The sequence below is a fragment of the Planococcus citri genome, chromosome 4 (assembly GCF_950023065.1).
Source record: "Planococcus citri chromosome 4, ihPlaCitr1.1, whole genome shotgun sequence".
Classification (NCBI taxonomy): Eukaryota; Metazoa; Arthropoda; class Insecta; order Hemiptera; family Pseudococcidae; genus Planococcus; species Planococcus citri.
This window is the reverse complement of record NC_088680.1, coordinates 50,687,935-50,701,798: the sequence shown is the minus strand read 5'-3', so window position 1 is coordinate 50,701,798 and position 13,864 is coordinate 50,687,935. Positions and strand designations below refer to the sequence as shown.

The 13,864-nt window shown below is 34.4% G+C and overlaps 2 protein-coding genes across 2 annotated transcripts; both read left to right on the top strand.

Moving 5' to 3' along the window:
- The first annotated feature begins 116 nt into the window (after positions 1–116).
- Positions 117–5,144, top strand: LOC135843426 (facilitated trehalose transporter Tret1-like). The gene is made up of 2 exons (XM_065361306.1): positions 117–3,110; positions 3,655–5,144. The coding sequence occupies exons 1-2, from the start codon at positions 3,062–3,064 to the stop codon at positions 4,974–4,976; spliced, it is 1,371 nt and encodes a 456-aa protein (XP_065217378.1). The 5' UTR covers positions 117–3,061; the 3' UTR covers positions 4,977–5,144.
- A 4,926-nt stretch (positions 5,145–10,070) lies between these two features.
- LOC135843979 (facilitated trehalose transporter Tret1-like) lies at positions 10,071–12,007 on the top strand. The gene has a single exon (XM_065362054.1). The coding sequence runs from the start codon at positions 10,258–10,260 to the stop codon at positions 11,599–11,601; it is 1,344 nt and encodes a 447-aa protein (XP_065218126.1). The 5' UTR covers positions 10,071–10,257; the 3' UTR covers positions 11,602–12,007.
- The last annotated feature ends 1,857 nt before the right edge of the window (positions 12,008–13,864 follow it).

Sequence of the window (13,864 nt, the reverse complement as noted above, 5' to 3'; positions counted from 1 at the left end):
AATATTGTAATCCACTCGTTGATGTTTAATTGATGGCAGAACTTTGATTCAAAATAGGTACCTACGAGTATGTACATGAAGGGGCACGTCAAATCGCTGACAGGCCTTCCACTTCGACACTGGAGAACAACCACAAAATAAGTACCTACCTATTAGATATATGCACGATTGCACGTGAGATTGGAAAATTGAATACCTGTTTAAAATCTAATCATGAAATTGAGCAACATGGATTGCAGACTGACAATTTCAGAAAAAAGCAGAACTTTATGACATTATGGCGAAAAAGTCGCTCTATTTTGTAACTTTTTGAGCAATTTTTGGGAAAAGTCAAACTTATTAGAATTTTTTGCAGCAAACTGAAAATTACTATCAAATTTTTTGCAAAAAACGAGTCCACGACTATTCTAACAAAAAGCTCGAGACTTGTTGCTACGTAAGATTAATGACAACTTACAAAAATAAAAGCAAAAGGTAAGCTATTTAGCAAGTTTTGGCAAAACAGCGAAACTGTTTCACAATTTTTTGTAGCATGAATGTGAGGCATTTGCAATTTCTATGGACGAAAATGAACATTTTTTGTAATTTTAATTTTAAAAAAAAACATACTTTTTAGCGATTCCAATAAAAAAGAGATTCTGTCAACCAAATGGCAAAAAGCAGGAATTATTGGCATTTATATGGGCAAAAAAAATATGCTTTCCCGCAAATTTGTTAAAAAAACTACTTAAAAGTTTTTTGCAAACTTTTTGCAAACAAACGAGATTTTGGAGTAATTTTTTTAGAATTTCTCGTCAAAAAAACGACAATTTAGAAGCAGTTAATATTGGCAACAAAACTGGATTTTTTGGCAAATTTTACAAAAGGTGAGACTTTCTGAAAGGCTATAGGTGGATAAGTATGGCGAATTTGCCCCGAGAGCTTCAGGGCTGATATTTGCATGGAAGGTGGGTACCCTTGAGCACTTTCCATCACGAAAGTTTCAGACCCCCATACCCTCCCCCCCCGGTTATGAGAAACCCCCCCATTTCTGAAATTACAATAGAAATTTTTTTCTCAGCCCCATGTGAATCAATTTTTTTAATTTTTTGGTATGTTGTGAACATCTATAAGAGGTAACCCCACAAAAATTTTCACCCCCCTCCCCCCATATTTTCCCCTCAAAATGGCGTTTTTTAGCTTTGTTTGCCTGTTTTAGCAAAGACCATGATTAGGCACAAACATGCGAATAGCATTTTTAAGTGTGTTTTTGACCCCTAAAAAACATATATTTTTTTCAAAAAAAAATTTTGGTGGGTCGTGGTCAAAAATTGAAAAAACTCACAGAGGGGGTAAAAATGGATTCTGGTGTAAATTATTGTTTTTGGTAAACGAGGTGTGGATGTCGTTTCCACATGAATCGAACTACCCGAACACGAATATGACGCCCAATTTTATGCTACCCTCAACCACACCCCTTCAGTGCCTCTGCCCCCACCGCAATTTTTACTATTATATTAAAAGTTGAGCTATATAATAATATTGGTGTCGTTTTCATATGAATCAAACACTCCGAACACGAATATGGAGTCAAATTTTATGCTACCCTCATTCACACTCCTCCGGTGCCTCTGCCCTCCTCAATTTTTACTGTATTAAAAGTTGAGCTATTTTCATAATATTAGTGTCGTTTCCATGTGAATCGAACCCCCCGAACATGAATATGAATTCAAATTTTATGCTACCCTCATCAACACCGGTGATTTTTTTGTGGTCCATGCAAGCATCACCTCCCTCACATTTTACATTTGGCATTGAGATTTTTAGCCCCCCTTCCATTGGTGTACATTCGATTTTATACCCCAAATGTCCTTCGACTTGTATGTCACACGCCATGTTTTTGAAAATGAATATCATAAAGTGTCATGAACTTCATTTTTTTTGGAAAAATTGACACATTCTCATTATTATAGAACACAAAGGTATATGTATGTATATTATTATTGTGCGAATTACAATCTCAATAAGTCTATAGGAAGCTCACACTTCTTATTTGACAATTGTCACACAGTTTTTGCAGTAATTTTAAAGCAATTTTTAATTATTTTTGCTAGCTTCCCAATCCAATATTTTATTTATCGCTTTTTCGTGTATTTTCAAATATGCAATTAGTCGTACACTGTTCTGTCGTTTAAAATTTTATTCTGTCGCTTAGACATGCTTTTTTGGCGGGAGGTGTTGTCGTGATTCATAATTAAAAATAATCGTAGTTGTGCTGACTGTTGACTCATTATTTGGTCGTTGAATAAACCTGTCGTTGTAAAGACCTAGGTTGTCGCATACCACAGCATTTATTGTCGTTTGCTGTTGACGTTCAAACACCCTTTTCTGTCGTGCGATTATATACCTATTTCCCATTTGAAATTACCAGAAATTGATAGAATTTTAGTAGAATCAGAATAAAGCATTGTGAAAACATGATTAAAATGACGACGGACATTTCATCACAAGAAAAAAAATTGCCAAAAGGTAATAAAATTTCAGTAAAATTTTTAAAAATGTATAAAAACTACGATAAAACTTGTTTCAATAATACGACAACAATAAAAAAACAACCAAAAAACGAGAGACTGCCGAACGGTCACCAGGTTTTTAACTGATGTTTCTACAAATACTTTTCATATGATTGTATAATTTTTAATGAAAACGCGCTTACAGACATGTTTAATCAATTTACCAATTAACCAAACTGATAACAGAAGAATTGATTATATAAAGCTCAAGATTTTGTAAATAAGACGTAGGTAGGTATGTACTAGGTACCTAACGTACCAGAAACGAACTAATTGCTACAACTTGAAGTCTAGACATTACCTCAACTTTAAATTGTGATAGTAATGATAAAAAATTTATACGAGAATCCTAAACATGGGATAGTAATGACATGAAAACAAGCAGGCAGGTACAACATTTCAAATTGTAATTAAGCCAGTCACATTATTTTCATGTTAGTTGAATGAGTGTATCCGTTGGTACAGATCTCATAAGTATAAGGCAGTGATTTGTTTTGGCGATTCCAAAAATGGGAAATCATCGCGACGTATATCATCAGTGTTTAGCAGTAATTCCTGGTAAGTTGAAGGATCCAATTTATGTGTTTTTAAATAGGGGCTTGGGCAATGAAAGCATCACAATATATGTATTATATTACGCATCATCACTATTTTTTTGGTAATATAATATTTTATACAAAGTGACAATGATGAAATAGGCGAATAAACTGTATAAGATCTTACAATTGCATTAGAAGTTGAATTACGAGCTGATGAAATTACACGTGATTTTTTTTTGTAGTGATGAAAATCAAAACGTTCAACATTTCAAACATTTGTTCAAAAAAAAAAAAAAAAAAAAAATGAAACTTTTGTCAGATTATTATTATTATTGCGATAATCATAAATCACTGGATTATAGTGAAGATAACTTTTTCGCTATTTTCAATGTTTCCATGGCAATCACTCAAAACTAAATTTTCAGTTTTTTTCCCTTTCTTCATCAGTGAAAATCAAGCATCAAAAATTTAACACAAGGACACTTTAATTTTGCAAAAATAAAAATTGAACCCAACACTACATTTTTCGCTTTAATTTCTCATTTCGATGCTATATTTTCTAGTATGCCTGCTGGAAATTTCAATGGGCCTCGCATGCGGTTGGATTGGCCCAATGATCAAAACTTTCCTGGAAGATCCAAACAGCGAGATCAAAGCCACTGAAGACGAATGTTCTTGGATTGCGAGTATGCCAGGGTTCGGCGAAACATTCGGGCCATTTTTTTCAATCCTACTATTAGACGAATTAGGACGTAAAATCCTGATACAAATCGCAACCGCCATATTCGCGGCTTTATGGTTACCAGTTCTATTCACTCGTTCAGTCACCATTTTATGCATCACATTTTTCGTTTTCGGCTTGGGAATGGGCATTTGCAACGGGGTAACGGCTATTTACATGGGAGAAAATTGCTCCCCAAAAATTCGAGGCATTTTTTGTAACGCTAGCGTCACATCGTTTTATTTAGGAGTTTTACTGCAATACACAATCGCTGAGTACTTATCATACAGCGCCATTGCGACTGTAAATTTTATTTTGGCATTTTGTGGTCTAATTTCCTGCACATTCTTGGCCGTCGAAACGGCTCAATTTCTCATGTTAAAAGGTCGTTTTGATAAAGCTGAATCAAAGATGATGTGGTTGAGAGGAACTAAAAACAAAGACGACATTATTACCGATTTCGAAAACATCAAAGCGAACGTAGCATCGGAGAAGTTGAAAAAGGCCTCGTACAGGGAGCTATTTTTCACACCAGTTAATTTCAAAAGTTTGATCATAGTTCTCACTTTAAATATGGCTCATGCAGCTACTGGCAATGCATCTTTATTCAGATACATCTCGGTATTATTTCCTCAGAATGAACACTTCACGTCGTATCAAGTCACCGTGTATTTTGGAATTTCTCAGTTGATTTTCTGCCTTTTGGCTTCCTTCGTGATTGAAAACGTTAACCGGAGATCTCTGACTTTATTCGCATTTTCTCTTTTTCTCGTATGTCATTCGGTTTCTACATATTTCTTCTACGATGCTGCCAATAACGAGACGCCATCTAAGTATGGTTTATGGATAATATTCGCCATGGTTTGCTTATTTTCTGGGTTCAGCGCAGCGCTCGACTCGGTAGTGCATATGATCAGAGGAGAGTTATTTCCTCAGAGTATTAAACCCATTGGGTCTGGATTGGCAATTGCGACGATATCTTTTACACAGTTTCTAACTATCAAGACATTTTTGATGGTTAAATCCCAATATGGCATCTATATGAATTTCCTAGGATATGCCGTCTGCAGTTTAGCCGCATTTTGGTTTACTTATTTCTTCTTACCAGAAACAAGAGGAAAAACTCTAATTGAGATTCAGAAATCATTAGAAAAACAGAAATGAAAGTTTTTAATCGTTGAGAAAAACGAGTAGAAATTCCGAAATGGGGACGATAATGTAATAGGTACATACTTATCTAATTAACCTATTCATTTAATGGAATTGATGCCAGTTATATTTTATGTACCTACATGTAGATGATCAAATACACATGACTATAATTTTTCGTAATTTTTGGTAGAAAAAAAAACATACCTGCTTTTTAGCGATTCCAATGAAAAAGAGATTCTGTCAACTTGTTGGCAAAAAGCAGGAATGTTTGACATGTATAGGCTAAAAAGTGATGCCTTCCCACAAATTTGTCGAAGAAACTAAAGTTTTTCGCAAACTTTTTGTAAACAAACGAGATTTTTGAGCAATTTTCAGCAGAATAGTGAGAATTTTTCGTCAAAAAGATGACAATTTATATTTTATAGCAATTATGGCAACGGAACAGGACTTTTTGGGCAAATTTTACAAAAGATGGGTGAGGTCAATTTGAAAAACTAAGGCCACGCCGAGCCATTCGAGTTCAGTGGTATCGAAAACATACTATTTCATGTGTCACACGAGTGAAACCATTTTGTTGACTTTTATCCCCTTTGGAGAGGTGCTGGTGTGCTGGGGGTCGTGAATGGAGTCCAATCAAAAATCTGACGTCATATTCGTGTTCAGCGTCACCAAAAACATACAATTCGATATATCGCATGCCCCAGATTTCTTTTTGAAAGCTTCACCCAAATTTGGGGTGGGGGTGCTAAAATTTGAAAGTTCAACTTTCAACTAATGCAATGCCCTTTCGAACTGTGAAATCAGTTTTGATCAAAGTATTATAGCTTAGAAGAAATGCGCTGCTGAAGTTGAGTACCTCGAGACAATGTGAAAATAATGGAAGGCTTCCCACCTGGCTCCCTGAGGGGCCTGGTACCAAATTGATTGCGGGTTTCTTACTTATTGGGTGAGTAGATATTGTAAAAAAATTTGAGCGATCAAAAGACATGACTCGAAAACGTTGGTCGAATTGACATGGAATGACTCTTCTGTAATTATTAAGGGAACCCCCATTTGACATGATGTTTTGAGGAACCTCAACTCGAAAAGAAGGGGGCGTTGCAGTGTGATGAGTTGAAGCACAAACAAGCACAAACGAAATACAAACGATTTCATCGATTTTTTTGCCTTAATTTCCATTTCTAACCCATGTTCTAAAAACCATTTCTCCAGCTACCCTCACCAGTTATTCTCATTTTCTTGGGAAGGGGGGAATCACAAACGATTGACACAATTTTCAACCCAATCGGTCGTGGTGGGAGGCTCACGTTTCCCCAGCTCCCCCTACAAACTTTTCTCAGTATCTCCGAAAGGGTTAAAGCACAAACGACTGGACTTGAAGCACAAACAAGCACAAACGAACGACCTTACTTAGACCATTATTAGCGGTGGTGGGGAAGGGGCGGGGAAATGCACTTGTGAAATTTTGTAGAAAATATGAAAACACTGAAAAACAATTATTATTTTGAAGCAATGAAAGTTTCGAAAATATTATTATTTCTCATCACTGTGACATGCTTGAGTCACTTATGCAATATCTACACATGTAGCTAGTAGCTACGTACATTTTGCACGTGTTTGATTGCAAAATCCTAGCCCTAGTAAAGATAAAAAATTTATACGAATATCGTAAACATGGGATAGCAATGACCTGAAAACAAGCAGGCAGGTACAACACTTCAAATTGTAATTCAGCCAGTCACAGTATTATTTCCATGTTAGTTGGAACTCATCCGTTCACACAGATCTCATAAGTTATAAGGCAGTGATTTGTTTTGGCGATACAAAAAATGGGAAATCATCGCGACATTTATCATCAATGTTTAGCTGTATTTCCTGGTAAGTTAAACGATCCGATTTATGTGTTTTTAACCCTTTCCAGGTTCTCGTACTTCGAGTGAACCCAAATTGAAGATCTGGTGTTCATCGTGAGGCATCACACCAAGGTTACAAAACAGAAAAAAAATTATATCGTAAAACAATTTTTCACGTCGCAAAAGAAGAAATTTGAAAAAAGTTTTTGTCTATTTGCGACTAGAAAAACATAAATAAGTTAATTAAATTTTCAGGGGGTAAAATAAATACAAACGCAAAAAAAAGGGTAAAGCCGTATTTCCTGAAGTTACCAATATCCAGAGAACGTGGAATGGTCGTCTGGTGGAAAATGAATAACTAATATGTGAATTTATGTCACCAAGAGAGCTTTTTCATTAAATTGTAAAATCGCGACGTAAATTCAAAAACGATTTTTTTGTAATATTCTCTCTCCTCAAACCAAAAAAATGCGAAACATCGTAATTAATCTGGTGATTTCTGTGGCCAATACATTGCTGTTGTTTGAATGAGATTTTCAGACAGCACGTGGAATGCATTAAGTACTTAGTCGTAAATGAGGCATAAAATCTTACTTAGCTATGAAAAATAGACAATGGATAATTTCAATCCCCCAAAAAAGTACCTCACGGTAAAAAAAGGGGGTTTGAAAAAGAACGCGCGAGGAAGGTTCATCGCCATTGCAAAAAAAAACTTCAAAAAAATCTCCATAATACAACTGAAAAATATCCAAAAAAAATAATCCAAAACAAAAAATTACTGATATCTACATTGCACGGAGTTGGAGAATGATTGGTGGTACCTACTTGCCTGCCTACGCACCTACTTCAGAGTTCGTAAATAATGAACAAAAATTTGCCAACTTCCGCCCACTTCTTTAGACAACTAGGTAGCTTCCATTTCCAGTATCCATGATCAAATTTGATTTGATTAGACTTCGTTAGAAAGTGAGCGGAAGTTGGCAAATTTTTGTTCATTATTTACGAATTCTGAAGTAGGTGCGTAGGCAGGTAAGTAGGTACCACCAATCATTCTCCAACTCCGTGCAATGTAGATATCAGTAATTTTTTGTTTTGGATTATTTTTTTTGGATATTTTTCAGTTGTATTATGGAGATTTTTTTGAAGTTTTTTTTGCAATGGCGATGAACCTTCCTCGCGCGTTCCTTTTCAAACCCCCTTTTTTTACCGTGAGGTACTTTTTTGGGGGATATCACCAATTTTTTCTGAAGTCTTTATGAACAAAATATTGGGTTAGATTTGCATTCACTTTTACTCAAACATGGTTTCCTTAAAAAACTTGTGGAGGCGGGGGTTCAATTCTCTTCTGAAGATTTTTTTTCTAGTGCATATGTTATTCATTTATTTATTTGTCAAAATTCCAACATTCAAAAACCTGTTGGAGGCTCCAGAACTACTCAAAATGGTATGAAACTATTTCCAATTGATTTGAATTGTCTGAAATGAATTTACACACGAAATTTCAACTTTCTAACATACCATGGTAAAACTTTGATTTTTTTCATTTTTTAAATTATTTTCTTTTAGATTAAAAAAAAAACAGAACCAATTTTCTAGGTTGAGATTCAAGAATATAAAACGCAGTGATAACAATTTTTCAATTAAAAAAAATAATTACTTGAAAAAAAATCAACTTGAAAAAAATTTTCACCTAGGTACAGGCGGGATTCGAACCGAGGACTTCCTGCATAGTAAGCGGAAGCTTCAGTCACGAGGCTGCGTTGAAGACCGCGCATTTCAAATCCATACAACGCCGAATGCAACGTACATATGTTTCGAATATAACGGCCATTCTGATTGATACATATAAGTTGACGTTGGTTTGAGTTAATTGAACAAAGCTACAGACTTTTAAACTCAATCATTTATAATGAAATTCGGCATATAGATTACTAAAGCTACAGAGAAGTGCCTTTTGTACGTTTTAGCTCACTTGCAAAAATACTTTCTGAATAATGAGCGTTTGAAAATTTCAAATTGGGTAAAAAAAGTGGTTAGAATTCGTTTTTCAAAAAATCCCTTCGTAGCGACCTGAATTGTGTGTAAATACACCATCATGCAAAATTTCATCGAATTTCACCCAGCAGATTTTCTTAAAAGTGTATTGAAGAAACTTGAGAAAAAAAAACGGTGAAAAAACGACATGTTTGAAGATCTCGTGCACTTTTGGTATTAAACGCACAACGTTCAAATTTTGGTATGTTGATAAGCTCGTCAAGATCTTCAAAATGACGTATTCAACTTGAAAATTGGTGCGATCGTTTTTGAGATCGAAAGGTACTCATTTTCGCGTTTGTTGGTCTCAGAAGAGTAGGCTTTGCAGTAGCGGCGACGTTCTTTTTCCCAACCCCCTCGCCGTGCTACCGCCCGGCCTGATTTTCACCTGATGAACATTTTTTCATGGTTGAGATTTTGATTAGATTTCATGTCTAATTTTCGACTCGGTTATCGACTCTACAATCATGTTGTCTGAAAATTTCATTCAAATAACAGCTAAGTTTTGGTCTCAGAAACCATCAAAAAAATTACCATTTCTTGTAAATTTTCATTTTTAAATTTGAATTCAGTACCTACCAAAAATATTGTTTTTGGATTTACGACGCGATTTGCAATTTAATGAAAAAAGCTCTCTATTATTATTTATTCATTTACCACTAGACGCCCATTCCGTGTTTTCTGGATATTGGTTTATTTTTTTCCGTGAAAATTTAATAGTAGGTATCACTTTTTCAAATTATCAGCTGATTTCTATTTTTAGTTTGCGTTAATTTATGATTTACACACTTTTTTTCATTCCATTATAATTATGTTTTTCTAGTCGCAAATAGGCAAAAACTTTTTTAAAAACATTACGTTTTTAAATTATCTGGTGATTTCTATTTTTAATTGCCGTTACTTTATAATTTACACAATTTTTTTCATTCCATTATAAATGTTTTTCTAGTCGCAAATAGGCAAAAACATTTTTTTGAAATTTCTTCTTTCGCGACGTGAAAAATTTTTGTGACAATGATGAAATAAACAAATAAATTGAATAAGATCTTAAATTTTACATTTGCGCTTGAAGTTGATTGAATTACGAGCTGATGAAATTGCACGTAATTTTTTTTTACAGTAATAAAGATCACAACTTTCAACATTAGTTCGAAAAAAAAACTTTTGTGTTGTCACACTTTCATTACTATTGATCATCAGAAATCACTAGATTACTGTAAAGAGAATCTTTTCGCTATTTTCAATGTTTCCATGGCGATCACTCAAAATTAAATTTGCAGTTTCTTGTCCTTTCTTCATCAGTGAAAATCAAGCATCAAAATAATTTTTGAATTTTCATTCCCAAAAATAAAAATTGAACCCAACTATACATCTTTCTGCAATTATCGCTTCAATTTCTTATTTCGATGCTTTCATTTCTAGTATGCCTGCAGGAATTTTCAATGGGCATTGCATGCGGTTGGATCGGCCCAATGATCAAAAATTTCCTTGAAGATCCAAACAGCCAGATCAAAGCCACCGAAGAAGAATGTTCTTGGATTGCGAGTATGCCAGGATTCGGCGAAACATTCGGTCCTTTTCTTTCAATCCTTCTATTGGACGTACTAGGACGAAAAATCATGATGCAAATCACAGCCGCCATATTCGCAGCATTATGGATACCAGTTCTATTCACTCGCTCAGTCAGCATTTTATGCATCTCATTTTTCGTTTTCGGTTTAGGAATGGGCACTTGCAACGGGACAACGGCTGTTTACTTGGGAGAAAATTGCTCCCCAAAAATTCGAGGCATTTTTTGCAGCGCTAGCGTCACATCGTTTTATTTAGGGGTTTTACTGCAATGCACAATCGCTGAGTACTTCTACTTATCATACAGCGCCATTGCGACTGTAAATTTCATTTTGGCATTTTGTGGTCTAATTACCTGCACATTCTTGACCGTCGAAACGGCTCAATTTCTCATGCTAAAAGGTCATTTTGATAAAGCTGAATCAAACATGATGTGGTTGAGAGGAACTAAAAACAAAGACGACATTATTACCGATTTCGAAAACATCAAAGCGAACGTAGCATCGGAGAAATTGAAAAAGGCCTCGTACAGGGAGCTATTCTTTACACCAGTTAATTTCAAAAGTTTGATCATAGTTCTCACTTTGAACATGGTTTATGCAGCAACTGGCAATGCAGCTTTATTCAGATATATCTCGGTATTATTTCCTCAGAATGAAGACTTTACGTCAAATCAAGTTACCGTGTATTTCGGAATCTCTCAGTTGACTTTCTGTCTCTTGGCTTCTTTCGTGATTGAAAACGTTAACCGGAGATCCCTAATTTTGTTCTCGTTTTCTCTTTTTCTCGTATGTCACTCGGTTTCTACGTATTTCTTCTACGATGCTGCCAATAACGAGTCACCATCTAAATATGGTTTATGGATAATATTAGCCATGGTTTGCTTATATTCGGGGTTCAGCGCAGCGCTCGACTCGGTAGTGCATATGATCAGAGGAGAGTTATTTCCTCAGAGTATTAAACCAATTGGGTCTGGATTGGCTATTACGACGATATCTTTTACACAGTTTCTAACCATCAAGACATTTTTGATGGTTAAATCCCAATATGGCATCTATATGAATTTCCTTGGATATGCTGTCTGCAGTTTAGCCGCATTTTGGTTTACTTATTTCTTCTTACCCGAAACAAGAGGAAAAACTTTAATTGCGATCCAGAAATCATTAGAAAAACAGAAATGAAAGTTTTAACTCGATGAAGAAAATGACTAGAAATTTCGAGATGGGGACGATAATATAATTATAGGTACTTAATACTTATCTAATTAACCTATTTATTTAATGGAATCGATACCAGTTATACTTTAGGTATATGTAGATTAGGGTGGTCCTTAACTACATGGCAAAAAAAATGTGCGATTTTTTCCTCTCCCACCCCCTAAAGTGGTGACCTCGGAAGAGAAAATAATTCCCTATCTTTTATTTTTTCCATTTTCGAAAAATTCGGGCTGCAATAGGCCCCTCAATTTTCAAAAGTTTGAAAAAAAAACCTAATTCAAAAAAAATTTTTTGAAAATTTTAAAATTTCGAGTTCCATCGTCTCTAAAAGGTCCCTTTTGAGTAAAATAGACTCTCGTGACGATTTTAGCCCCCTCCCATGAAAACCAAGCTGACCCCACCAGAATAGCTAAAATTTGTATTTTAGCTTTTCTGGTGGGGTCAGCTTGGTTTTCATGGGAGGTGGCTAAAAACGTCATGAGAGTCTATTTTACTCAAAAGGGACCTTTTAGAGACGATGGAACTCGAAATTTTAAAATTTTAAAAATTTTTCTTTGAATTGGTTTTTTTTCAAATTTTTAAAAATTGAGGGGCCCACCGCAACCCGAATTTTTTGAAAATGGAAAAAATAAAAAATAGGGAATTATTTTCTCACCAAAGAACATCACTTTGTGAGGTTGGAAGGAGGAAAGACCAAAAACAACCAATTTTAGGACATCTCACATAATATACTTCAAAAATAAGGACCACCCTAATGTAGATGATCAAATACAAATGACTACAATTTTTCGAAATTTTTGGTAAAAAAGAGACTTTTTACCGATTTTGATGAAAAAGAGGATTTTTCTACGTACTTGTTGGCTGAAAGCAGGAATTTTTGGCATTTATAGCAAAAAAACGATGCTTTTCCGAAAGCTTTGTCGAGAAAAACCTTTTACAATTTATGGCAGAAAATGACACATATTGGACAGTTCAAGTTTCACAAAAGTTTTTTTGAAATAAAGCGACTTTACTTACTAAAACTTCCAAAAAGTTGTATAAAGTTACTTTTGGTAACTTTAGTAGTAACTTGGTTATTGAAAAAGTAATCGAGCACGAGCCCTGCTGTTGAATAACTTTCAATTCAATTCCTCAAAATTTGGGAAAAACTAAAACATAATGTTTAGTTGAAAATCTACTTACCTAATCAAAGTAACAGATAAACACCAAAAAATAATTAAAATCATTTAAAATTATCAAAAACTGACAGAATTTTGCCAGAATCAGCAGAAAACAACGTGAAAACATGATAAAAATGAAAAAAATTGATTATGTACCTAGGTACCTACCAATAAATAATAAAATTTCAGTAAAATTGCCAAAATTGAAAAAAAAAATCAAAATTATTGCATTAAAACGACGACAAAACTAGTTTCAGCAATATGAAAACAATTTAAAAAAACAATAAAAAAACAAAGAATCAATACTTACATGGAATATTTTAGAATTTGAACACGTGAAAATTTCGTGGATTGTTAAACGTATTATCAATAAAATTAATTAATATCATCAAAGTGGAATAAATATGGAAATCAGATGCGTATCATAAAAACTGCAAGATGGCCATGAAAATAGGTGAAAATATATTAATAAAAAAAAAATCACTTTTACTGCATACACGTCACAAAACATACTTACCTATTCACGTTTACCTACCTATACGTACGTTTCGATGGCTGAGAAGCGTCATCTTGTGTGATTGCCGTCGAAGATGACGCTTCAGTCGTCAAAATGTACGTAGGCAAACGTAAATATACGAAGGTACATAAATTTTGTGACGTGCAGTAAAAGTGAATTTCTCATTTTTTTTTTTTTTTTATCATGAAATCATAAAAAGTGAACGTGAATGTTTTTTAAATTTCAATTGAAAATCTATATTAAAAATATTATAGCGACATTTTAATTGAGGTCAACTTGACAACAGGTTTATGAAGTTATCTCAAAATTTGAGTAAGATGTTGCAAAAATCAAAAGTAATGTCGTCTTTGAAGAGAACGAGGAACAAACAATAATTTGTGAACGTATTCATAGCTCATACGAGTAATTTTTATGAATCACGAATCAGAACTGAAGAAACGATTTGAATCATGACTCGCGAATCACTGATCAAATCACGACATTTTTGAGGATTCGAATCCTCTGTCCATAGTTAAATTTAATATTTGGCAATTTTTTCTTCATTCTTGCC